Raw genomic sequence first — 27,219 nt, forward strand, 5'->3', positions numbered from 1 at the left:
AGTTTGAACCGATTTGATTCCCGGTCGAAATGAGAATGAAGTCTTGGGAATGACGTCAACCGCGCGCTTTAAAGAGTTTCGCCTGCTTTGACACAGTCTAGCTCCTGTGCACCCGCGCTCGGTCCTCTAAACTACTCTGGTCCCAGTGTGACTGTGTGCTATGACAATCTGAGCGAAAAGGAGGATGACGGGGGGTTTTGATGTGCACCACGGTTATACAGTTGAGCGACATGATAACGTACGGGCGCAGCATGCCAGCCTGAATACCGGCCGCCAGCGTCAGAAAAATGCGACAGTAATGTTTGTTCAAGTTCATACTAAGCCGTCGGATGGAGTATCGTTGGCCAATATCGAGTCGTTGGTAGAAGCGATAACAGGAATACAAACAAATGTCTCCCCACGGCGCCTTTAATTGCTACTGCTCAATCGCGGCTCTCCTGGCCTCAGCTGGCTCCGCTCCTGAAGGTGTCGCGGAAACCGAGCATATCTTTGTTTTACTATGAGACGAGGTTCACAGTAAAACGATGACGAGAGCAGCACCTCAGCGCTAGCCAGTTTCTAAGTGCACTCAGCTGCTGCATCGATGTGAAACCGGCTAGGCTTAGCGACGACTAGCGCAGCCAGGGGGTAGCGCGTAGTTCATTGCCCGGCGCGCCCGCGGGCCGGGCGCGTTCCCGAAAGCTCACCTCGCTCACTCCGGCTGGCTCACTGATTGGCTCAACAGCTTGCGACTTTCACTCGGAAGGCTGGAAAATCGAGAAGCGAGCGACTGGCGCAGCGACTGAGCGATACTTTATGCCCACGTTTGCAGTACTGCTGAACAACCTTTAACGCCCATATGCTTGGGTTATCGGCTGCGAGGCGGCGAGTCTAGTTAAGATCGTCCGCGACGCCATCGTCACCGTCCGTGACGCACAGGCTGAGAACTTCAATTGCAGTACGTGCCGAAACAGCTTATATTTATCGTAACGATACGAACTCGAAAACACGGCTGCTTCAATCCGCTAGTGGGCTCTTGCTTGTTAAACAACACGCGATCAGGATGCGCGTGCTAGCCGCTGTTGCATATTAGCTAAAGTGAGACGCAAGTATCGACGTGGTTTCATAACGCTGTTGATATCAAAGCAATCCGCTTGTACTGGTCACCGATTAAGCTGTTAAGTTTCATGATCTCCGGTGAGCGCGAAAGTGTCGCGCAAATTAATGCATCGCAGCTACTCTCCATCGTGCCAATTGCGTTCAACTTATCCGCGATATTCGCCAGCTTGAGATACGGCGCTTTTCTTCGCTATTTTTGTCGCAACTTAGTGATTTTATCTGGCACCAAACGAAATTCCATTCTGTCAACACCGTCGTCTGCTCCATCGTCTGCTCTGTCGTCTGCTAGAGCATCCGGGTCACTTCAGGGGATCACAGGATCGCAGCTTCTACAAACGACATGCCAGAAAATGTAACTGAAAGCGATTTAGTATTCCTAAATAATCTAAAAATAATTTAAAATAAATGCAGTGTTTTTGTTGTGAAGAGAATATGAATATTCATGGTTTAAAAACCAAATTTCTTTGTCGGTTGCAACTTTTCACCGACACGAAAGCGCAGCCGTCGGCGCCATTGCAGCGCAACCGACGCGTCGTGTTTTGTATTATTTGCCTCTTTGAGGCATTGCTTGAGTACTTGTACGTCGGACACGTGTGAAGAACTCATTCAATAGGAAGGTGAGCAGGAGAGTGTTTTGGAAGCCAACGACCAGGATTGCGGCCTGTCAACATTGGCGAGTTTCAACGGGTAAGCCATGAAGAAAGACAGTGCTGCGACGTCTTGTCATCTGTAAAGGAAACGAAGACTCCTGCGCCGTTTTACTAAGCCTGGATGAATCGCATGGCCGGTGAGTCCCGCTCTGCGTTTCTTTGCTAATGATCTGTATTCACACGCGCTATTTGTATGCGGCTATATAGGGATGTGAGTGGAGGCAGTCCGCCTGCGGTTGCCGCAGCTATAATGCGGCGCCAAAAAAGCAGGGCCTATATCCTGCATGACAAGTGTTGTTCTCATTGTCTTTATGTGCATTTAGTACTCGCGTGCCGTGGTAAATAAAAATGGCGCCAGATATCACAACAGAGTTACGCTTTGGCTTGCTAGCGCTTCGACACTCGGTGCAAAAGCATGCATTTGCACTGCGTAGAAGACGATGAGCGAAAAGTGTCGCGCGGCGGAGCGCTCGCGCTAGGCCAGCTGCGATTAGACACCGCACTATTTTGCTCAGGGTTAGTACTCATCGGATTAGTGCTTGTGCCTTAATATGCGTCATACTAATTCTGAGACAGTGATCACATGCGAAAGGCTAGTTCATATTCATCGCCTTGTCATTTGTAAACTTGTCTGTGCTTCCCCAGTGGAACAGGATTAGAGGCAGTGTTATGTCAAAGTTAGATCAATCTTGCGTCTCCTGAGCTGTAAACGTTGATGCTTCCTCTCCTTCTGAGCACTGCGAGCTGTCGGAGATGCAACTGCACAATTATTTAGGATTTCTACCTTTTTGCTATGTCCCTCGCTTTTGCGGCCCGCATTCAAGTCGTTCGCCATTGTCGATGGTTTTTTTGTTACTTATTTTCGCATTGTTATTTATTCTTGGTTGCGTGCCATCAGCTGTGGTGCCGGCGATTCTCCGAGCTCGGAACTCTTCCCAGGCACGGGATCCTACCCACAGACCTCCCTTCGCCGCACTCACGAGTGTTGTTTGGTATTTTTTGTTTCTCTTGCCCTTACTTGCATTGCCAGTCGACAAATTTGTGCACCTTTTATTTGTAGGCAGATTTGTTAAATGCGCTAGCAATTTTTCTATGATGCTAAGCTGTGCTATGAGATATCAAGCTTCCTGCTAGTGAAGGCTTGCTTTTTTCCATTCTCTCTTCTCATTTAACCAAGGCAGACTGGTTGCAACTTTCAATTTAATACCTAGACAATGGTGCAAGACACCATGATAGGAATTAATGAGAACCTGCACATCCTATTTTCAAACTGGTGTGCGGTATTTCAGCCAGCTCATCTTTCAGTGTGGTTATAACAGTCATTGTGACTCTTCTCAAAGAATGTATATGGGTGCATTACATAAAATCTGTTCATTTCTTTTGTCATGGGCTAGCTCATTGGTTTTTTATTTACTTATATTACGTCTTATGTTTAGTTTTTAAAGCAGTAGACGATTTCCTCTCTTGTCATTCATGACATGGCTACAGCCACTGACAGCTGTTGCTCTGGATGTATTTATTTGCAGTTGCCAGCGGCCAGCATCTTTTGGGCCATGCGTGCTTCCTGCCTTCGGTTGTGTCATCCCTCCTGATCCGTTCATGGTAGTTATTCTTTTTCAGAGATGCATATCTTAGCTGCCTATTTAGAAAAATATTTTCAACATAGGCTTGTAGCTAGGTTTAGAAATGCATGAAACTCTACATGCACTTCACAGCAGTACCTCAGCTTATAATAACCGGAACTGTAGACTTGTACAAGATATAGTCGCTCATGTAGCTCTTGACGCTTGGCAGCAGCGACGACAGCTTGCGAGACACGCCTAACGGGCTCCCCTGATTCCTTCTGCAGATAGCTTTTGCCAGGTGCACGAGCCGCCCGACGTACGCCGGCGTACTATCGCAAATGTTTGAACTCTTCTCTTTATAACAATATAAACACAATTTCTTTTCGTGCACTTCGTGAAACTTTTATTGATTAGGTTGTATTAGTACTGAAATACATATGTCGACCGTTTTTTCTTTCCTTGTCATTGTTTAATATATGTAACCCCCTACCTGCATTATAGCACAATTTGTTTTGTTTGAGATGTGAATTGTTGTTTGTATGCCGCTAGAACTGCCGCTGCTGTCATCGTCGACTTTTTCGGGTGACGAAGCCCGTCAAGCGGTTATTGTGAACCGCTTTTATTTCGTCACCCACGCTTTCTGTAATGGCAAAAAGCGAAATAAACAAAAAAGTGAAAATAGTCGCTGATGTAGCTCTTGACGCAGCTGCTGTTAACATGAACGTGCTTTGACAATGCACACCTGTTGCCTGGTATGCATATATGTCATCGAAAAGGACCTATATGTTCATTTATTCCTTTAAAAACATTGTGCTCTACAATGATGGTTTACCAGTATTTCTGATACAGAGACCAAATTGTCAGTCAGTAATGTAACATTGCACGATGACACCAATCCTTGTATGGCATAGCATCCTTGCAATGCACTGGGCAAGCTGCTGTCAGTACAGATTTATTGGTTTTTTGCCATAGCATAAGGTTATACTGCACAGTTTGTACCTCTACCTTCTTAAAGCTGTATACTTGAAAAATTTTAAATTAGTTGTAGGAAAATTCAAGGAAATGTAACAGTAACTCTCTCACATTTTGGTGGACACTTGAACCGTGATATAAGGGAGGGATATAGAAGGGAAGTAATGAAGAGCTGATGCCCATGTTAGATGCCCCTCTTTAGTTAAACATATATCGCAATTAACACATTTGGTGCAAAACAAACATGGGACTTGCACGCTCACAAGCACCCTCATGTCAGTAAAACAAAGTTCCAATGTTACCGTACATTAGAGCTTTGCTCTTAAAAGCGCAGCTGACTGCTGCTCAAAGTTTAGAGCAAAAATATGTCTACTTTTCCTCTTGTGCAGTCTGCGGTGCTGGTGCCATTTGCAATGGTGATTGACATTGAGTTGCATGATGTGCAGTGCGTTCCTGGAGTTAGTGATTTTGTCTGTCGTGTGAATGTGCTGTTAAAATTAGTGCAGAACAATGGTTGTCTAGTTCATTTTAGGTAACTGTGTCCTGTGCCACATGCTACCACCCTTTTTCCTCAAATTTTCTAATCTCATTTAGCCATCTGATTGCCACCCATTCATGCATTCACCTACTCTTGGAATCCTCCCAGTGTTTAAGTGTGGTATTGCTTATATCTTCTCTGCATTACACATGCATTGCACTTCCTCTTTTTTTGATTTAGTCAAGATATCTCTGTTCCTGTTTCTTACATATGCATAAGAGGCAACTCAAGTGTACCATCTGGGCTTGTGATGCAATGTGTAGGGCCCTTCGTTTTTAAATAAAATCTGGTTTCTCCCTACTGTTGCACCAATAAAGATTCTTAAAGATCAGGTTCAACGCAATTTCTGTGCAAATTTGCCTGTGAGAAAGTGTGGTTTGAAGGTGCACAATTCCGAAGAACTGCTGGAGTGTAGTGGATGTCACATAATTTTTCTGACAGATCTTTTAAACAATTCTGGTTAATTTATTTCCCTTTTATTGTTTATTGTTTGTCGGTTGCTTATATTTTTGGATAAATTGCAAACTACATGTACTGACTGGTATTTCATTCCAATAATTATACCCATTATTATGAAGCTGTGTTGGAAGGTAGGTGGGCATTTAGTATGCGTGCTTTGAATTTCAGTGATTGTTTCTGCAATGCAAAATGGAGGACAGGTCTCTGCTGTGCGAGTTTTTTGCAATGGAGTAAAAGTAGCTGGAGCAGCATTTGCTACTGTGTCACCCAGCCAAAAGTTCTCCCAGAGACCACTGAGCTTCTGAATACCTATGGCTTAAAGCTCGAAGCTCTGGTTGCCCTTTCCGAGGTTTTCTGCATTAACGAGTGCAAACTCAAGGGCTCAGAGCTAACAAGCATTTGAAACCATAGAGCTATACACAGTAGTGCTGTGGCCGTGCAGCAAGTCAGTGTGAATTAGGTCGCGATAAACGTGGTTTACTGTAGAAAGATAGTGTGAAAAAATAGTTGCGCTCACAGAAACCGCTGTTTTTTTCTTAGTCGAATGTAAAATTTGATATCTCACTGACCCCTCAATTTTTTTTCAGCTAAAGACCAAGAGTTGCATGGAAGTTGTGCAAGCCACCAAGTTGCATGTGATTTTTGCCAGGGACCTGGAGCAGGCTGGGAAATTAGTGGATGGCCAGTGGTATTCCCTCAGTAAGGCAAGCTTTTTCTGTAAGTACAGTTTTTGGCATGGCATTGCTTAGGAACGCATGCACTAACATGACTACTCTATGCCCGCCCATGCTTCATGAATAATGAAGTACATGAAAAAAATTGATTGCCGAAAAAAACTGCCGGTTCTGTTAGGTTTTTTCAGGAAATTATTTGCCATTTAAAGGGCTCTGATAACCTTAAAAATTATTATGTGCTTGTTGTGGCTTTTTTTTCAAATTTCTTCCACGTCTATGTTGGCCTGACCTTGTAGCTAGTCTGCATGAGATTGGCTGCTACCTACAGTTCGCGTTTTTGTTGCTCCTTCATTGCCTGTCACAGTCTTTACTTTGCGTGGCAATGTCATGCAGTTTGAGAAGTAATCTGATCTTATTTCTGCATTGTCCTGAAGTGCAAGCTTTTGCATGTGGGGCAGGTTTATGGTGTCCTTTTGTTTGCTGTAACTGCAGTTTGGCCATGAGGGTTAGAGGCTTAGTCCTTTTTTTATTTTGATGCAGTGTCATATACTTCATGCATAAATAATGAAGTAAGCAATACTTTTTGTAATAAATGGACATTCATTATAGCTGTGGTCATTATAAGTGCACTTCACTCTAAAATGGCTGTCTTCCGGCATTGAGTATTACATCTTAAAACCAGCCGGAAGACACAAAACAGCGAAGAGGTGAGCACAAGATGAGGCTGGTCTAACAAACTGAAATTTTATTGAAGGAAAGTGGCAAAATACCTGCAAAGAGATTCAAGCACGCAAAACCCCAAAGCAGTGAGAGGGTAAAAAACAATCGAAAGGCACTGACGTACTAGTAAACCATCTAAAGAAATAATTCCTTACAGTGAAGGTTCACCGACGGTTTAGCCAGGCACTTGTTTTTAGCCTTACTGATGTAGTAAGCCTCAACTATATCAGGACAGATTTATCACTTCCCTAAACCACTGATGTGCCGCAGAAATCAGCATGCAAAAAGAAAGGTCGTCCTCGGATTGCATTCACGAGATTGAACGTGCAGTGTCAGGTGAAAATTCGCCTTCCTCTCTATACAGTGAAAGTGCTCTCAGCCAGGTGCACATTCAGATATCTGCTTGTCTGCCCAGAGTAGTTTCAGCTACGAGGCAGTGGAATGCAAAAAACCCGTTTACTTTTGCAAGTGGTGAACATTTTTTATCTGCCACTGTGCATAGCAGACGATTACCCGTAGTTGTATCAAGCCTAGTTTGAACGAAGAAGCAAAGGGCTCCTACCTTACTTTTAGCGTTCAAGACAACAGCAACATCATACTTTGGTGCAACTTTCTTGGGACGGTGTGAAATGGCGTGGAGGTAAGGTATAGAGCCCGTCTTTTTGTGCTGCTCAACAACGTGAGCATCATGCGAATGGGGATCCGTTCCATCGAGAGAGTAAAAACCCACTCTGACAGGTGCACGAGATGGGCAAGTGGGAACCCAGGTGCCATTGGCTTGGAAATCTGCTCCGAGAATGCATTCTAAACACTGTGATGGCATGACTTCCATAAAGCGGTCGTGATGCATGCAATTTCCAACCTGTCCTTCACCAGCCTCGAGTGGTTCGACTCATAGCTAAGAGGCTTCCTGATCTTGGGCTGCGGCGCCAACATATGTGGTCATCTGCAAAGCGCGGGTCTAAGTCAAGAAGCTATAAACGGTTATGCTTAGTGAAATTCAGACATAAAAGATAGGCTTTGACCACATGCCTAAAGGTTTCTAAAACGTCTTGTGCCAATTTATCTGAGCCCTCTTTGTGCAAACAAATTAGGTAGCTATCAACATAACGAAATGCTACTATGTCGAGGTCTTCCAAACAGGCCTTTGATGCGGTATCGACTCTAGACAGAAGAATGTCGCGGAGCAACAGTGCAACCTGGGACCCTCGGCATATGCCTGATTTCTGATGTAAATACCGCCTTGCCAACTCACAAAAGTGGAGTTCTGTGGAGTTCTAGTTTCTTGTGGACAGCAACCTGGGCAGGTGCTCTGCAGTGAGCATCGACATGGAGGGCCTGCACTATTGATTGTCACATGATAGACCTCTGGGGCATGTGCAAACTGCATCAGGGTGAACAATGAACATGCTTTTACAGATGATTGCGTGATTTCGGTTGCTGGTTTCATGGGGCTGTTGTCCTTTTACTGCAAATCCGCATTTCTTAGTTGACAGGGCGATATTTACACGCAGGTCGTACCTTTGCTCAGAAACTATTTTTTGTCTAAAGTCGATAAGGCATTAGAGCCCTGTTTGGAAGACCTTGGCATAGTAGCATTTCGTTATGTTCATGACTATCTATTTTTTCTTGACATAGAAGGCTCAGATACGTTGGCACACGATGTTTTAGGAGTCTTTAGGCATGCGGCCAAGGCCTGTCTTTTGCATCAAAATTGTCTTAGCAGAACCGTTAGCAGTTTCTTAATGCAGACCTGCGCTTTGTGGACGAATATGTTTGTTGGGGCTACAGCTAAATATCGGGGAAGGCTCTTTTAGCTACGAGTCGGACCACTCGTTGCTGGGGAAGGATGGTGAAGAGGTGTATTTGTCGCTGGTTAAGGTCAGTAAAGATAGAAACACTTGATGGGATTGCAATCCTGTGCATGATATCAGCTTTACATAAGTCATGCCATCACTGCTGAGGACGCATTCTTTTCCAAGCAGCTGGGTTCCCACTTGCCCATCTCAACAACCTCTCATAGTATGCTTTCACTTGCTCGAGGGTAAGGAGCACATACTCCGATGATGCTGATACACCTTGCCTCCACAGTATTTCACAGTCTCAAGAAAGTCACGGGAAAGCGTAATGCTGTTGTTGTCTTAACAGCGAAGTGCAAGACAGGAGGCCTTTGCGCCGCCATTAAAAAGGCTTGATAAAACTGGTTACTTGTCCACAATGGACAGTGTCACAAAAAAAGGTTTATTGCGTTCCACTGCCTTATGGCTGCAACTAATATGGGCAGACAGGCAGATATCTGAATTTGCAACTGACTGAGCACTTTCACTCTATAAGGTGAAGGCAAATTCTAATCTGGCACTGCATGCTCAATCTTGTGAATGCAAATCTGAGGTTGACCTGTCTCTTTGCACGCCTAATTTCCACGACACATCAGTGGTTTATGGAAGGGATAAATCTGTCGGTAGATAGTTGAGGCTTACTACGTCGGTAAGGCTAAGGACACGTGTGGCTAAGCCATCGGTAAACCTTCACCGTAAGGAATTTGCTTTAGATTATTCATTAGTATGCCAGTGACCTTTGATTGCACTTCGCCCTTTCACTGCTTTGGGTTATTGTGCACTTGTATCTCTTCGCGGGTCTTCTTTTGTGGCTTTCCTTCAATGATGCCGCCACGGTGGCTCAGTGGTTATGGCGCTCGGCTGCTGTCCCAAAAGACGCAGGTTCGATCCTGGCCGCGCCAGTCAAATTTCAATGGAGGTGGAATTTTAGAGGCCCGTGTACTGTGCGTTGTCAGTGCACGCTAAAGAACCCCAGGTGGTCAAAATTTCTGGAGCCCTCCACTACGGCGTCCCTCATAGCCTGAGTCGCTTTGGGACGTTAAACCCTCACAAATCAAATCAAATAATAAAAATCTTCAATTAAATTTTTGTTAGTCCCGCCTCTTGAGCTCATGTCTTCTTGTGTGTTCTGGCTGGTTTTAAGGTGAGTCAGTACCAACTCGGCCAGTCATAAGCCTTGTTCAGTATTACAACATTTTGAATAAAGTGAGAAGTTTACTAGACTATGTTGCCGGGGATCGTGTCCGCAGCAGTTGTGGGCAACTCAGAAGAGATAGCGTCATACGATTGGTTGTGTAATTGGCAGAGGATGATGTGAGGATGCTGCTCGAAAAGAAAATTTCATAAGCGGATTATTATTTACAGCCAAAAATGTCCAAAAAGTGCCTGGGCCAGACAAAAAGTGCCGCGAAATTTGAAAACGCTGTAAGTAGGTGGAGCTACAGCGTAGTGCCTAGTTTGAAAAAACTGGAAGTATGGACAAAGCCAATGCTTGGCGCCAAGTTTGAAAACTCGAAATGAGCAATCACGTGACCAGTGATAAGTGTCCTATACTTAACCAGGAGATAAAAAAAGGTAAATTAGAGGCAATTAGGTAATTATTGAGAAGCAAAAGACAATGAACGGATGATTAGACTGGGCGGGTATTCAGTGAGTGGGCAGGAACGATCCATGGAGGAAAATTTGAAAGCTTGAAATCGTTGCTGGGATGAAATGGGGGTAAAATAAGAGTTAATTGATAACCAATCAAGTCAACGAGAAAACAACCATGGCGCCAAATTTGAAAGGTGACCAGTGTCGAGGAGGCATCAACGCTTTCAGATTTTTTTTTTGCGCAGGTAGCAGCGGTGATCTCTATTTTTTTCTTTTTTTCAGCCAAGACAAAAACCATTTTTCTTGCTCATGGGCGATGTATCTAGGAACCTGCGGCCAGGACAACGCTGGACAGCATGCATCAGCAAGCTCGAAAAAAAGCACGAAACAGTAAATAAATATTGATCACTTTCATTTCAATTCTAGTGGTTTTGTGCATGAATTACTCTGGAATGCACAAAGCTTGTGTTAATTGACAGGCGACCATTAACAAGCTGTGCATTTTTGTGCATTGCCTACTCCAGAACACAAATCCTGTGTTAATTGACAGGTGACACAGTAACGACTGTTACACAGTGTACGAGCACTACACAAGACACACTACAGAAGACAAGGCAAACTACAGAAGACAAGACAGGCTACAGAAGTCAAGACAGACTACAAAAGAGAGGAAAAACTACAGAAGACAGACTATAAAAGACAAGACAGACTACAGAAGACAGGACAGACTACAAAAGACAAGACAGACTACAGAAGACAAGACAGACTACAGAATACAAGACAGACTACACAAGACATGCCCAAAATACGACAAGACTACAGAAATTTTCTGTCTTAGAATCCTGTAGTGCGTTTTGACTGAGAATGCGCAAAAAAAAAGACACGGAAGAGAAGAGCACAAGGACGGGTGCATCCTCGGGACTGATTTCATTCAGAAAGAATCACCCATTTATATCTTTATGGAAGCCAAGTTAGTATAAAGCACACAAGCCAGGAACTTTTCCTTTTTTATAAATTTGATTGACATATCGCTTGCGCAGTTATCCCCTGAACTTTCAATAAAAAAAAGGCTCTGCCAGCTCACGTGCTGTCTTGTCACCACCGCGCCTCAAGATGTTGATTCTAGCCAGCAAAGCCTGGCATGGCTTGCCAGGGGTAGGCAAAGTGCATGCGCCGCAATGTACGGGTAAATCGGACCCGTTACCAATTTTCATCGAAAGTTGGTGTTCCCCCAGTCAGTAGATAATACATCCTATTTCACCCATGCATGCTTTGCCGCAAGTCAGGGGTATCTCATAAAAAAACCCCTCTTCCCCCCCCCCCACCGCAAGACTACCAAACTGAGTGGCGTGGCGCTTCGTGCGTTGCCGCGCGCATCTTTCCGCGGAGACAATCAGGGGGCATAAAGAGGCCAACTTGCGTGGTGCAGAAAAAATCACCGGCACACCGTAGCGATTGGCTACATTCTCGTGGTTGTGGGACACACTATGAATATAGGGGACAACCACCGGTCTGACCTTTGGTCGACTGTCTCCCTGAGGTGTTCCTCTCTTCAATATTTGCAGAAGGTTTTCTGCCACAGCGACCTCGTCCGAAAAGGGGAAACCAGCCTTCAGTAGCCTACCAACCTGATGATTGAGGCTGCCAGTGACCAGGTGAACACATCACTTTTGCAAGGCTTCCTTCAGACACAACATACCAATGACACGTTTTACCGTCATAGAATGTGCAGATTCAAACGACGACAGGTCTTTTCGGGTTCGTGGTGAGTACATCCAACACGCGTGATCTGGTGTTAATGTGAGGCTAACATCTAAAAACTCCAATTTATTATTGTCAGGTAGTTCGTAGGTGAACGTTAAGCGCATCCTGTGTCGTTCAAATACCCTTAAAGTCTCTTGCACGGAGTCGGTGTGTATCAAACCGGGTTGCTCTTTAAGAAAAATCAAATAGCCGACCACGTACCTAAATACTAAGAACTATGTTACCGTCTAAACAGCACACCAGATCACGATCAATGTTGGCCAGAAAAATGTCAGCCAGGATAGGCGCTACACACGACCCAACACAAATGCCCTAACATTGAACATGAATCTTGTTCTGAAAAGTTACGAAGGTTGACTCAAGGTAAAATTCAAGGAGTGTCGTAGAATTGTCCAGGGTTAACCCGCTACCGTTCTGAAAATCTATGACACTGTTTTCTCCGATGCAAGACCTAACGGTCCGAAACAGGGCATCACGCAGAATTGAAAAGAACAGGTTTTCAATGTCCAACGAGACTGCGTAACCAATGTTTGAGGAGCCCTGTAGGAATGAGATCAAATCAGTTGAGTTCTTTACTACAAATGGATCTTGTATAAAAAATGTCCTTATACACTTCAGGAGAAAAGTGCCAATTTCACGTTGCCACATAGCCCTTTCGCTCAGAATGCACCGAAATGGCTTATCATTTTTGTGCGCCTTCACAGTAAAAAGTGATCAAAGATATTGCGCTTTCAGCTATTGACAGCTCTCGACAGTTTATCCAAAGCAAAGTCCTTGCACAGTTCTGTCTTCAACTTAGATGCCTCCACCTCCTTGGGAACAAAGTGCCTTCTGACAGCGTCCGCAGCCTTGTTGATATACATCCCCGATGATACAACGGCAAATCCTGCCTCTGTGTCGGTCTGCTGAAGTACCAGCTGTTGTTCTCTGAACAACGAGACAGCTTCTTCGACGCCTTTTTCTAATTTTGACACTCTCCGGCCCGAAAAGACTTGAGGCTGAGCGGCGGTCCGCAGCAGGCAGTGAACAAAATCAAGTAAACACATTTCACGGTCCTCGTCACTTGCTTTGCGCGTCACTTGCCGATTCAACGAAAGCAACTTGTGCAGGCTAGCAAGCAGGCTAGCAAGTGGCGGCGCGGCGTCCAGAATAGCCGTGCCTGTGGTTGATCATTTACTTCCCTTCTTCCGGTTGCGTTAGGTACGAATCACGTCAACACCAAAATACAGGAAATTGTAACGTCACAAAATGCCACCACCTTGGTACGAACGCTCACACGAGCGTCTATGCACCCCTCAGCAGAGGAGCCACGCCTCGTGAAGCCTACATTATGGTGGCACTTTACATTTTGCCTGAACATTGTGCCCATATTAACTGCCCATTCTGCCTGCATTCTTATACAGCAAGACAACGGAAGATGGCAATACAGATAGATGTATAGGGCTAAACCCTTTATATTGGGCAATGGTTCAAGCCACCTAGCCATTACTTGCGAAATTTTACTTTTGTCTTGATTTCAGCTGCTAATCAGAGAACCTTTGCTTGCTTACTTCTACCCGCTTAAAGCCTGCTTTTCCTTCACTGCCTTTAAACCGCAATGATTTGAATAAATCAGCCTCGCTGCTTTCCACAGCAGGGTAAAGCACTTTACAATACTGGCCGTACTGGCCAAGCGGCACCTAGCGGCCGCCTAGCAGCGCCGCGCGATTACAATTTTATCGCTTTGCGCCACGGCGTCTACCGTCTGTATGATTTTTGTAGCGATAATACTACGCCAGCCACTTCGCGAGGTCAGCATGGCTGTACGCTGAGCCGTGGCACCACAGCTCCGACAGCTGTGCGCATGCGCGGAGTGACGTCCTAGCTTGCAGCTGGTGTGCGCGCCGCGCGCCTCGCCAGAGTGCCGGCGGCGGAGCAGACGCCGCCCGACTTGTCGGTTGTGAGCATGCGTGGAGTCACCTCAGAGCACGCAGGTGATGTGCGCCCCGCGCGTCTACATTACGCTAGCATTTCGAGCGTTCAGCGTGGCGGCGCCGTGGCCACCGTGGCAGCTTCCGGCGGTGCGGCGCGCCGGTGAAACCGAGGGGTTAGGAGTGGAGAGGGGGAGAGAGTGAATCCACGTCCAGGGAAGAATATGAAGAAGGAATGCCCAGCGAAACGCAGCGGGGAAAGACTGACTTCGCATTTTGACTGAGGGAGTTCCACTCGGCAAGCTGAAGCTATCGCGTCACTCCAGGTTTAACCAGAGCTAAATCACAGTAATTTTTCTGTTCATTCGTAATACCGCTTCGTGTTTAGTTGGCACCTTGCCTATAGGCTCCATGACTTGCCCGAGCATGACACCCGGGATGGAGATCTGGGCTTCAGATTAAGGGAGTGTCTCACCGCCATCGTGGATATCTGGACGTTCACGAAGGATGCTCGTGCGTCTCCGTGAAGCTGCCTGTTGCTCTGTGTGGTAAAGGCAGGAAAGAAAAAAGATGACAGAACAAATAAGAGGATGCCAACGGCATTTTCAAGGTCGAGCAAATCGGGATGCCGCAAGTATCCAATCAAAGAGCAGCAGTCTAAAAAATCGAGACGAATGTCATTCAGAAATTTGCTGACTTTCAGCGATCCGTGCCTTTTCTACCAATAGAGAGCTATAGCAGAGCGAGATCCGCTACCGTGATCTGCAACCCGGGGGGGGACCTCTGGCTACACGCTGATTGGTCTCCACGCGGCTGCGCGCACGCAGCTGACGGGCACGTGCCGCCATTTGGCGTCCCCAGGGCGATCAGCGCATGCGCAGTGGTGCCTCGCGGAAGGGGATCACGGTAGCGGATCGCACTATGCTAAACTCTCTAACAACCAGCTTTAGCGTTTTTATGTATCCGAGAAGTGAGCTAGCCTACAGGGCACCTTCTGTGAATGCGTGACAGATATATGAATACGCTTTAGTTACAACGATTTACCTCACTGGCTTCGTCCGCCACAATCGCAGATTTGGTGAATCTTGCACCGTGTTTCTCATAGTTGAAAGTTGCGCATTGTATGAACCTTTTGTTCTGATCAGTTTCTTCGGCGGGAAGAAATTTTCTTTGCTCTGCAAGCATTCAAATGTGCTCTTTTTTGGCATCCTTTCTTGTTAGTTTATGGGATATGTTATCTTTTATTTTGTGATGGAAATTGCCTTTTATCTGTGGCATTCTTTTGGCTCTGCTGTCGAAAAAATGTAGCTCTCAGCTGCTTGGTTTTAGAAGTAGGATTCCGATGTGTAGAGTGCCGCCTTTGGCACCTGAGGAGAAGGCACTGTTTCCTCATTGATTTCCCTCGTTTCACGCTGCTGTGAGCGACAGCGGTTGCTTCCCAGTGATCACTTGTCAGTTTTTCGCGCTATTGTTTATGGTTGTGTCGCCACCACAAGCCACGCCATATTTCTCAAGCAAATGCAGACCATGCAGTGGTCAGAAGCATGGGTCTACATGGTCTTGCGTTCCGCACTCAGTAGGTCGATATAGAACTAGAAATGGCTCTCGTAGAACGTCCGTATATGAGGACGTGAAGTGAAATACATAGTTGGCACGACTGTTTCAAGTTGGTCTGCTGAGGAATATGAAATTGCACCGGCGAATAATATGGGAAATTTTCGTACTGCTTTTAGACTTCTCCAACACAGACGCGACATAAAACTGGTCGAAACTTTCATCATGAATAAAGATAATTCCTTCAAACAAAATATCAAGCGGGAAAAGTGTAGTGTGTGTCACTTTAAGTTAAAAAAGCACGTAATACTTTACACTCGAGACAGTGAGTGCATTTATTTGTTGGTCGGGTTATGTCAGATTACAACGTCCCATCTCTAGAACCTTCATTTATAGATCTGCTAACAGCTTTGTTTGTGATCTAGGAACTGAGGCAGAAGTGTCTAGAACATCCATACAGCTTAACAACAGCAAAGCTTTTGACAATACTGCTTTGCAAATAAAGACCAGAAAATGTGTTTTAGAATCCATTGTTGATGTTCTCACATATATTTTTTAATTTTATCATTGAAGATAGCGAGTTTCCTTACTCATTAAAAAAATAAAGGTTAACGGTCATACACTAAGGTGGCAACTGAAAAGATGCCAAGAATTACAAGTCAATATCCGTAACACCAATTTTTTCAATGGTTTAGAGAAATACTGTCTATCAGACCAATACAATTTTTTTTATGAGAGGAGGTTTTTTTATGATGCCAAATTAGGGTTCAGAAGGGGGCGGTCGAGACAGAATATCTTGCTAACACTTAAAGAAAACGTCTAGAATAATATAAAAAAAATACAATATTCATTTTGGGCTCCGGTATTGCCTTTCCAAAGGTATTTTGTTCTCTCAGTCATGACATTTGCTTTAACATAACCCTTCATGGATCGACGAACACCACTTAAACTCATCCGATGGCATCTTCGCTATAGAAACTAGTGCTTACACATTCGTAACAGGCACTGTCACTGTTGTTCTCTACCAATTGTACCAATTGTAACTGGAGTGTCACAGGATAATATCTTAGGAGCATTTCTTTTTAATATATGTATTAATGACATTGTAACGATTTATTCGAAGTTTAAATTTATTTTTACGCCGATAATACTAGCAATCTCCTCCATGGGCCAGATGAAAATAACCTCGTAACCTGCTCGAAAAATTCGTTTTATGATCACAGTGTAACTGAGTAAAGTTTGAATCGACAAAAACGAAAGTAGTTTTTTTTTCGGCCAGTAAACAAAACAGCAAATCTACAAAATGTTATTCAGTAGGAAGGTGAAGAAATCAGACTTGTAAAAGAGCGTAAGTCTTGCAGTGCCGTTTTCAGAAACATTACCATGGGATTCACACATTGACAGCTTCTACACAATAGTTAGCAAAACAACCGGTGCCTCATCACGCAGCCGGTCAATTCTTGCTTTTTAGGTTTTCCTCCAAATATATCCGGCACTCTTCTCCTTATTAAATCCTGGAACTTGGTGTAACAACCGACAACAAAAGAAAACAATAAGAATCACGGGTTACAAAAAGATTATGCGCACCATTCCTAACATTGACAACTTTTCTTTCATAGAGAAATAGTTGTCTGTTATATTATGATCCCCGTAAAATATATGTCAGAATTTCGTATGCCGCGCCTATTTTATTTATAGTCAGCACCTTTCAGAGAATTTATTTTGTCCACCGCAGCTTTAGAACATAATGCTGGTACAGTCAATGCCTGCATTACTGATATATGACCAAGTTCCCGTTTCTGCACCGAAAGCAAAATACTGTCCGTGGAACACAAGTTCCGGTTAATTTTAAATAAATATCAACAATTTTGCAACCCCAAACTCTCCCGGCCGCCACACCCTTCTTGACCTTGTTGATATTGGGTGTGATTTCGTTTCCTATTTGCCTGATTTTGTCGCTTATTATTGTGACTGGTAAAATCACTTGCTATGCAGTTTTTCTGTGTTTACATTTTTGTACCATTGATTGTCTTTGTTTGCATTTGACTCATGTTATTAAATTTAGTTATTTACTTTGAGCCGCCGCCGCAGTGGCAGAGTGGTTATGGCGCTCGGCTGCTGGCTCGAAAGACGCGGGCTCGATTCCGGCCGCGGCGGTTGAATTTTGATGGAGGCGAAATTCGAGAGCCCCGTGTGGTGTGTGATGTCAGTCCACGTTAAAGAACCTCAGGTGTACGAAATTTCTGGAGCTCTTCACTACGCCGTCTCTCATAGCCTGAGTCGCTTTGGGACGCCAAACCCCCATAAACAATAACCATATTTACTTTGATAATCTCAAATCTTTGATACCTTTATAATACTACAAATATAGATACATGCCCCAGATAGAACAAAATTTGGCGCGTATACAACGTTGCTATGTATCTATGTACGTACGTATGCATGTATGCATGTATGCACGTATGTATGTGTGTATGTATGTATGTATGTGTGTAGTTTAATGTTTATATTTGATTATTTTGACATGGTATGGCCTGTCTTGGGTATTGGGCCCTGGCGCTCGTCAAGCTGACAATAGCAGCTTTTAGCCCAGGTTGCCTACCGGAATTTTTCTGGAAAAATAAAGAATTGAATTTTGTAACAATTTGTTTGTGCGCTGTTTTGTATCTAGTGTTTCAATGCATATGCCTAGTTAAGCCTTCTTCTGACTTTTACTATGCTCAAAACATAATTCAGATGTTGAATAAAAGTCAATTGTCGCACAGCGATAGCGGCACTGGCGAGTGTACAATTGTTTATCTTAGTCTGGCCACATCACTGCCACAAGTTGGAGACAGTTCCGTTTTGAAATGACAAAAAGCGATGTCCTTATCCAGTGGGATCAGCTCAGAGCACCTGAAGCTTGCAAAAGAGTGCGAGCATTAAGCATTCACTTTCTTTATTAAGGCTAATTGCAGTTACCCCAACTTAAGCGGAGTCACACGAACGTAAAGCTCAGACGCCTTGGGGTCTCCATAGCGGCATAAACAAAACACGTTCTCTACTTGAATCATATCTTGAATTTTTCGGCTGCTGTTGCGCTTTAAAAAAAGTCTTTTCGGGACAACGCTATTGTTGAAACTCCTCTTATGTAGCTCTTTTCGTAACCTAAAAAGCGCTGTTTACAGCCCGGTAAAGTGCGTTTAAATATAGGCCAATTCGCTTTTTATTGCGACCACCGTATGGGAAACGTTTGCTGAAATACTGCTGTCATCCTTGCACTCCCACTTTCCATGACTGCCCGGAAGCTTTAACACTGTCCACACAGAGACGGACGCTGCCTAGCTACCCATCTACCACTCTCTCCACCCCTTTCACACTGGTCACTGCACTCGGCGAAAACACTATCAACCCTGCGCCTGACACGCTTAAGTGAAAGAATGAGCGACCACGCCGGGGACACGGCTAATAAAACTTCCATCCCCTCTTCACACTAATGCAAGCTGGGGCTGTTTCTTTTCCAACTTTTTTACGGGACCCACAAATTAAGAGTTGGTTAGTCTACCGCAGTACTCCAACACCATAAATTGTGATCCTGTCATGCCTTACATGAATAGATGAGCGACCAAGCATGGCAAAAGACAAAACGGCTCCTTTATCCCACCGGGTGAGTCCTGCACACGGCTACCCGGACACTGTAAACGCTGCGCCTGTCAAGCCTCATAAGGATAGGAGAGTGAACATGCGAGACGAAAGCTAACCCTACACCCTTACGCCCACTGGGTGCTCCTGCGCCCGTCTAACAAAACACTGTCAACATTGAGCCTCTTATGTCTTCTAAGGATATATGACCGATCCCGTGTGATGCATGCCTGATTAATCTAAACGGTTTATGGTTTATAGGGGTTTAACATCTCAAAGCGACTCAGGCTGTGAGAGACGCCGTAGTGAAGGGTTCCGGAAATTTCGACCATCTGCGGTTCTTCAACCTGCACTGACATCGCACAGTACACGGGCCTCCAGAATTTCGAAATTCTACAGCCATGGTCGGGATCGTACCCGCGTCTTTCGGGTCAGCAGCCGAGAGCCATAACCACTCAGCCACCCCGGCGGTCGAATAATCTAAACATTTATCCCCTTTTCAAATTCGCTCAGGCAGAGTCTTTTCATTTCGCAATTTTGTAGCGCGAGAGCAGTACGGTGAGTCTAAAAATTAACATCCAGAAAATCAAAGTAATATTCAACAGTATTGAAAAGGAACAGAAGTTCGTAATTGGCAGTGAGGTGGTGGAAGTGGTAAACGAATTCGTCTACTTAGGGCAGGTAGTGACAGCTGATCCGGATCATGAGAGGGAAATAACTAGAAGAATAAGAATGTGGTGAAGCGCATATAGCAGGTTCTCTCAGATCATGAATAGCAGGTTACCAATATCCCTCAATAGAAAAGCGTACAAAAGCTTTATATTATCGATACTCACCTATGGGGCAGAAAGGTGCAGGCTAACGAAAAGGGTTCACTTATGTTAAGGACAATACAGCGAGCCATGGCAAGAAAAATGATAGACGTAACGTTAAGAAACCAGAAGCGAGCAGAGTGGGTGAGGGAACAAACGCCTGTTGATGGCATCCTAATCGAAATCAAGAGGAAGAACTAGGCTTGGGCAGGGCATGTAATCAAAGGCAAGATAACCGCTCGTCCTTAAGGGCAACGGAGTGGATTCCAAGAGAAGGGAAGCATAGCAGAGGGCGGTAGAACGACCGCGCGTGATATGCAATAATATGAACCTCTACACCCTTTTCACAGTGATTACTTCACCCTCTAATCCAACACTATCAAAGTGGAGCCTATCACGCCCAATATGGATACATTAGTGGCCGTTCGCGACGCGAACCCTTATCTGCACGTCTAACCAATCATTCACTCGGGTTACTGCGCCCAACTACTCGAACACAGTAACATTGCGCCTGTCATGACTTATATCGATGAATCAACGACTGTGCGTGATGCACGCCTCATTTCTCTTTTTACCCTCTTTCCCAATGATTACTGCACCCTTATACTTCAATATTGAAAACTCTGTGCCTGCTGCGCTAACCTTGTTGGATTAGCGAACGCGCTTGACGCATGGCTAACCTATAGCGCTACCCCCATCTTCACACTGGTTACGGCTATCACTATGGAAGCTGCGCCTGCGACACTGTGCATGAATAGATCAGCGGATGTGCGTGGCGCAAGCCAAATCTCCACCGCTACTCTCGCCTTCACACGTGTTACGGCACCCGGCTACTCGAACACAGTCCCCGCAGCTCCTTTCACGCCTTACATGGATGGGTGGACGACACGTGTGCCGCACGCCATATCAACACCTCTACTCCCATTTCACACTGAAAGACCAAGGCTGCTGCAGCACCAGACGCTGAGGCTGTCCAACCTTAACCTTTTTCACTACCCTCACCTTCCTAGTAATTACTAAGCCCAGCTGCCCCAACGGTGAATACTGCACTTGATTGGGTGAAAAATTGCGAACGCTACGCCTGTCATGGCTTATATGGATGGACGGATATATGGACGGGGCACAGCGCATATCTATTCTCCCCTTCTACATCGCAATTCGAACGGGTAACTGCATCCGAATTCACCCAACGATATCAATGGATGAGGGACCGCGCATGACACATTACTAATGTCGTCCTGCTTACTGGTTCACACTGGTTACTGCACCCCGCTGCTCCAACTCTGTCACCGTTGCGCCTGTCAGAAATAATATCGATGGGTGAGGGGCCGGTCGTGACGCAATCCCAATCTGATCATGTACCCCACCTTCACACTGGATGCAGCAACCGGCTGCTCCAGCACTGCCAACGCTGCGCCTGATATCGATGAATGAGGGTCTGTGTGTGAGGCACTTCTAAACAAATCCTCTAGTAGCGCCTGAAACTGGTTACTGCATCGAGGTTCTCAAACGTTCTAACGTTGCGCTTGTCCCACCTTCTATGGCATTTTTAGAGAGAAAGCTCTACGAAAAAAGCTGCAAAAGTTTGACCATTGCTAAAGCCTTGACCTTAACCCTGAAAAAATAAAAATTATAATTGTTGCCGCGACTAGGATTCGAACCTGCGGCGGCGCGAAGAGATTAGCTTCGGTGGCCACTGTACGAGAGCATTTTGTTATCACCGCAGCCGATCACGTAACGTATTAAAATGCAACGCACTCTCGCGCTGTGCACTGAATATCGTTGTCTTCATGAATATTCCAACTGCAGTGCGGGCAGGCCGATCAGCTTAACCTCAATCACAGAATAACCTGACTCTAATATCGTCGCCAGACGTGCCAACGACCCAGCAAAGCAAAAGCATGAGCCAATCAGGCTAAACATATGCTTTCGTAGGTCTACTTGGTTAAACTACGTTAAACCCTAACTTTCTTTTAGGCCGCTTCAAAGTAAGCAAAACGTAGTTCAAGCCTGGAACAGTAACGGGCTACTCACACTTGTAAGAAGAAGATAAGACAAATTATTTATCTTACCTTCAGTAGAAACCATGATGTCGGATACTGCAAAAAACAATAATCAGAAATAATGGTTAACTCGCAGAAAGAGCAAAAAGCTGATTTCTGGTGAAAAAAAAATGCAACTGCGCGAATTCATGAAGTATGTTCGAAGAATGGGTTCGGAAATAAAAAAAACTGATTGGCCACAGCACACAAGAATATTATTCTCTTTCAAGAGAAATACGTGGACGCCGACTGTTCATATGATACCTGTTACACGACGACGGGTGGCTCATTACATTGCAGCGGCATTCGTTAGATCGGCGGGATGATTAGCGGCGCGTTTGGCTGCAGCCTTCTCTGTGTACCCACACTGTTTTTGCCCGCAGTTTTTACGGCTGCACTGAGAGCTGGCTCGAACGTTGCTACGCGATTAAGCTCCTTTTGGCACGAATTCGTGGTTACAAAATACTCACGCTCTGAATTCGTTCTTTGTACAATGCTGCCATGATTGTATTTAGAGATGCCAATGAATGGTTTGCTTCTGCAGCCGCTGCATCCAGATTCACAGTGTTTCACCATGAAAATCTGTCCGTTGTGTTTAGCTCTACAGCTTATGATGCTGCGTGCAATCCTTCGCTACGCTACGCATATTATGTACTTGAAAACTGAGTATTAAGTTGCGTGCAGTAAAACAAAATCACCCTGTGCTGACAACTTGGTCTGAAAGCAAAAGTACTGCTCGCAGTGTCCTGTCAAAAGTCGAATATATAAAGTGTCAACGAACGAGGTTCATTTGATTGCCTTGTCACTGCAGTTAAGCCGAGAATGGCCACAGAAGCTATTCTCTTAACTTCAACGACACACGGCGCCTATGCAGTCAACCGCCGCTTGACAACTAAATGGCGGCCACCAAGCTTCCCCGTCCTATGTTTTCTGTTTTAGCATCGCGACCACGGTGTTACCGAGAGCGACCCTGCAGCCCCAAGCATGGGTGAAGAAAGGCGCTAAGGAAGGTACGAAAGCCATTTTTTTTTGTGATGAAAGTGAGGGCTCCGTTTTCTTCTACCCTCCTCTGTCATGGCACCTTTTCCTGGCGCCATCAAACCGTTAAGCGCACAAATCAAGGCCAAGCCAGCAGTTGCGCTTCCTTTGCACTTGGCTGACGGCATCTGAAAGATACAGCGGCAAAGCGAAACTGCTCTGCGCGCGATGCCTGCACCACGAGCGTGGACAAAGGCGTTGACTGAGTACCTTTGTGCTGGTCTCGCGTGGCAGTGACTTTCCCCGAGTTGATGAAACAGCATTGTATCGTGCACACATTTAGTGGCGATGGACTCCTGCTATTGACGAACAATTCAAGGCCCTTAAAATCTCGACTTGCGTGCACCGTCTCGCATAGCGAGGAGATGGGTCACTGGCGACTGTCAAAGTGCAGGCTGCCCGTACGCTAGCCGCGCAAAGAGGGTAAAAGGTTCAGAGAAGCGCCGCGATTATTTGACAGAGGCTCACCGCGGCGCAAGCGTTCGCGGCAAAAGCTGCTGTGGGCACCAATAAGTCTGTTCACGTAAACTAAAGCTGCTGTCCCAATGAACAAAATGTGCTTGAAAAACTGCCACAGGCGAATGACACGACTAGCCAGAGTTAAGAGATTATAAGGCATTGAAAAATTGATACTGCATGCTCATGTTCTGTCGTTGGGCGCAGGGATTCTGGTGTTTTTTTGGTAAAACCGTATGACTTGTGATACCATGAATGCAGTTCCACTAGCTGAGTCCTGTTCTATCTCTTCCCTCGTCCATATCGCGTTCGACTCGTGGCATGGCTGAACGACTGTAGAGGCATCATTGTTAACACACCCACTCCGGAACGAATAAGGTTGTCAAGATTCTTTTCCAAACGATGCGGCAGCCATTACGATAACGCCTCCTGAAAGGCAGCCGTTACTTTGCGGTTCAAATCCACGGCGTATTTTACTGGTAATAAATCGATATAGAGCACAGAATAAAAAACAGCACGTGTCAAAGAAAGCTTATATGACGCTTCGGCTGCTAGACCGGCCTTGGTCAGAAAAGAGCGAAATTGGAAGCATTGCCCTTTCTATAAGCTACTCTAGCCTACCATTTATCCGCCACCACTGGGCCACGAAATTTATGACACTGACGCCCCAATCCACCGGCATCAAATTCTTACGCCAGTCATTGACCATTAAAACACCTCCAGACATCTACATACAAAAGTGCCCGCCTCAACCGGTGCAGAGACTCTTGGACAGCAGAGGCGATCACCGTTCACAGCCGCTACCCGTCGACCATTACCACTCGCTCAGACTCTCAGGCTGTTTTACCCGCATTCGAATCTCAAAAAAACTCCCTCCGCCTATCCTAAATACTTTGCTAGTATGCCTGACCACCCTACCCTCCATGTCCGTCTAGAATGTCTGGTGGCTAATGCATCTAGCTTGGCTCACAGTCTAGCCCGTGAAAAAATTCCGTCCAGCTCTCCGTATGCCTGCCAGCCCATTATTAGCCCATGGAAGACGATTTCACAAACAGACAAGAACGTCGCGAACACCTTCGAAATTTTCGGCACCTACGACGAATCCATACCTCCCTCTCTATTTCTTGTACCGTCCTGCACCACTCTTCCCAGGCACAAACTCTCTTCCCTATGAAGGAAGTTTTCTTCTATATCTTCCACAAACCCGGCAACCCCACCTCTCTCGCTTGTGATGAGCGTACTGCAAATATTCATGCATATTGTTTATGCACTCTAACTCGGCTGTCATACCTCCAACGAATCGCTTGCCTCCTACCTATTACCTCACCTGGGACCGATGAACCGCTCCGCCAACCTATCTGCAGTCCGTCCTTCGTACGCTTCTTTTCGCCCACATTCGGCACATCAATGGCCCGGGCACGTTTCCCTACTCCGCTTCCGCCGCTACATAGCCCTTATCAAAGGGGCGGTTAAGAAGGCTCGGGCATGGGCTGAGAAATGAGTTTCTGTTTCTGTCTCTATAAGCTAATGATATTGGTATCAGATCTTAGAGACGATGGAACCTGAATAGCGATAAATTCAAACATGATCCTAATTGTGCAGTGAAGCGCGCAAAGGTGTGCAGTACAAAGGGTAAAATGTAAAAAGAAAACATCACTTAGCGAAACGGCAAAGTAGATAAGAACGACGGGAAGCCCACAGAGAATTACACTTTTTGGGGCGCGGTGGGGGCGGTTTTGTAATTGCGTTGATTCCGTCTTTATTATATTATTTTTCTGCTAATTTGTAAGTAGTTTTTTCAGTTACAGAATAAGCGAAGTAGTATTATCCCACTGATTAGCACTACAAATTAAAAAAGTATACAAACATTCCCCTATGCTCCTTGGTTTCGGTGACTGTTGGTTTCCTTCGTATGTATTTCACCGTTTCTCTTACCATGTCTGATATATATATATATATATATATATATATATATATATATATATATATATATATATATATATATATATATATATATATATTAAAAGATACACGTACTTGGGTTTGCTAGAGGTAAAGTTTAGAAACGCTTCTTTTAGACAGAGATTTATTTTGAGTCGACGTTTCGGACAGAGCCTGTCCTTTCTCAACAATGAAGTTACAGTGATCTTCCATCTCTTCTTAACCAGTTGGCATCGGCACAGATGTCCCCCACATGAACAAAACAAGTAAACGGATGGGGAAAAGACTATGGGCCGAGAAGAAATATACCAGAAAAAGGGGGAAAGAGAGAAAAAGAAAGAAAAAAAGAAACGTGCTGGTCGTTGCCCCACACCTTGCAGCCTCGGGGAACAAAGAAGAAAAAAAAGTAGGAAAAAATAAGGGGCGGGAGGGGACAACAGGCACCCCTCAAGGTAACAACAGAGCGGCGGCGAGTAAGAGCCGTCGTACGATCGTTTTTAAGCGGCTTCCGCCAGCAACCGGACGAGCGGGTACAGCCGGTGACCGGATTGCAGCTATTGGCGACTTTTTTCATGACGTCAGTGACGTCTCGTTTCTGCCGGGGTAAGATGGCCGTCCGTCGACTGAACTGGTGAGCGAGGCCTGGGCAGTGGCAGTTATGTCGCGAAGCATATTATATTGGCCACCTGTTGACGTTACGAGTGTTCAGAGCGACTGCGAACTTCGCCGCGTGCAGCAGTGGAAAGCGACAGTTCCTCTAGTTTTATTCTGTAATCATCTACGCTGACGGAGTTGACGGAGCGCCTCTTCAAACCGACCCAAGACCTGCGCGTTGGCGTTGTCACGAAGTGTTAATATGGAGCTGTTTGTGGTTGTTGCAAGCGTTCCTAATTCCTGCTAGGATCATCACGGACAGCGGCGAGTACCAGCTGCTCACGGTGAATTTGTTGTGCGTGCATGATCTGCGTAGCACAGTCACAAGTGTCAGAGTAGTGAACGTCAATGCGATCGGAGCGAGTGCTTTTACTTCAAGGCAGCGAAATGTGCACCTGCGAAACCTCACGGCGGACGCCGTGCTTTCCGAATGCTGAAATGATCGTGGCGTCGAGCAAGTCGCATTCGTTGAGATGGTTGCAGTGATCTCGACCACACGACGTTATTTCTGTTACGTATCCATTACCATTTTGATCGTGATTAGCGCGGGCACTGTGCTCGAGTACTGCCGTGTGTGCGACGTGACACGATCTTTACTGCGCGGCCGTCGGACTGTTTTCTGCGGCGACAAAAGCAACGTCGCCATCGTTTTGCGTCTTAGTGCTAAATTCTGTACATTTTGTAATGATGGGTGCCCGGGTTACGAGTGACCGGCAGCAATGTGTGACTTGTGCGAAAACATCGGTGTGCAGTGCATATGTATCTTCGGGGGCGTCATTTCTTTTTATTTTCTGCTGGGTGTGCTTACATTTGTCTGCAATAAATATTTACACGATGAATAGGTGATTGAACACTTCCTCTAGTCATTTCAGTTTAGGTTGTGACAGCATCGTATTACTCGATTACGAACAAGAATCATTGCCGCATTTTAATCACGGCTAGTTCACAGTGTAGACACTCTAATATGTGGTAACTCATGAGTTTGCTTTTCAATGAGCATTTCACTTAATGTTGCACAATATATATATATATATATATATATATATATATATATATATATATATATATATATATATATATATATATAAAGAGAGAAAGACAAACGGAAAGGCAGAGAGGTTAGCTAGGCAGCGCCCGGTATGTTGCCCTAAACGAGGAAAGGGGAACGGAGCGAGAGATAGAAAGGGGAAAGAACAAAGGGAGATGATCACTTTTCCACATGCCCGTTGGCCATTACTTGCAGGGTACACAGAGCACGCAATGATAGTTCACAACCTTGCACTCAGTCCTGAGTCCTTCAAGAACTTGAAAAGTGCCTTC

The 27,219-nt window shown here is 45.3% G+C and overlaps 2 protein-coding genes across 2 annotated transcripts in view; one reads left to right on the top strand and one right to left on the bottom strand.

The window, feature by feature from the left end:
- Positions 1 to 1,589: 1,589 nt before the first annotated feature.
- Positions 1,590 to 10,527, top strand: LOC144107246 (uncharacterized). The gene is made up of 5 exons (XM_077640241.1): positions 1,590 to 1,885; positions 2,647 to 2,740; positions 3,275 to 3,350; positions 5,870 to 5,999; positions 10,434 to 10,527. Coding segments are annotated over exons 1-5 (318 nt in total). The 5' UTR covers positions 1,590 to 1,869; the 3' UTR covers positions 10,436 to 10,527.
- Positions 10,528 to 14,239: 3,712 nt separating this feature from the next.
- The window catches only part of LOC144128769 (uncharacterized), a 79,435-nt gene continuing 66,455 nt past the window's right edge, over positions 14,240 to 27,219 (bottom strand). Inside the window, exons 5-6 of the mRNA XM_077662446.1 lie at positions 21,841 to 21,867; positions 14,240 to 14,322 (exon numbers count right to left, since the gene is read on the bottom strand). Coding sequence (XP_077518572.1) covers positions 14,240 to 14,322; positions 21,841 to 21,867 — 110 coding nt within the window. The remainder of the gene's footprint in view (positions 14,323 to 21,840; positions 21,868 to 27,219) is intronic.

This window comes from Amblyomma americanum, chromosome 1, assembly GCF_052857255.1.
Source record: "Amblyomma americanum isolate KBUSLIRL-KWMA chromosome 1, ASM5285725v1, whole genome shotgun sequence".
Taxonomy (NCBI): Eukaryota; Metazoa; Arthropoda; class Arachnida; order Ixodida; family Ixodidae; genus Amblyomma; species Amblyomma americanum.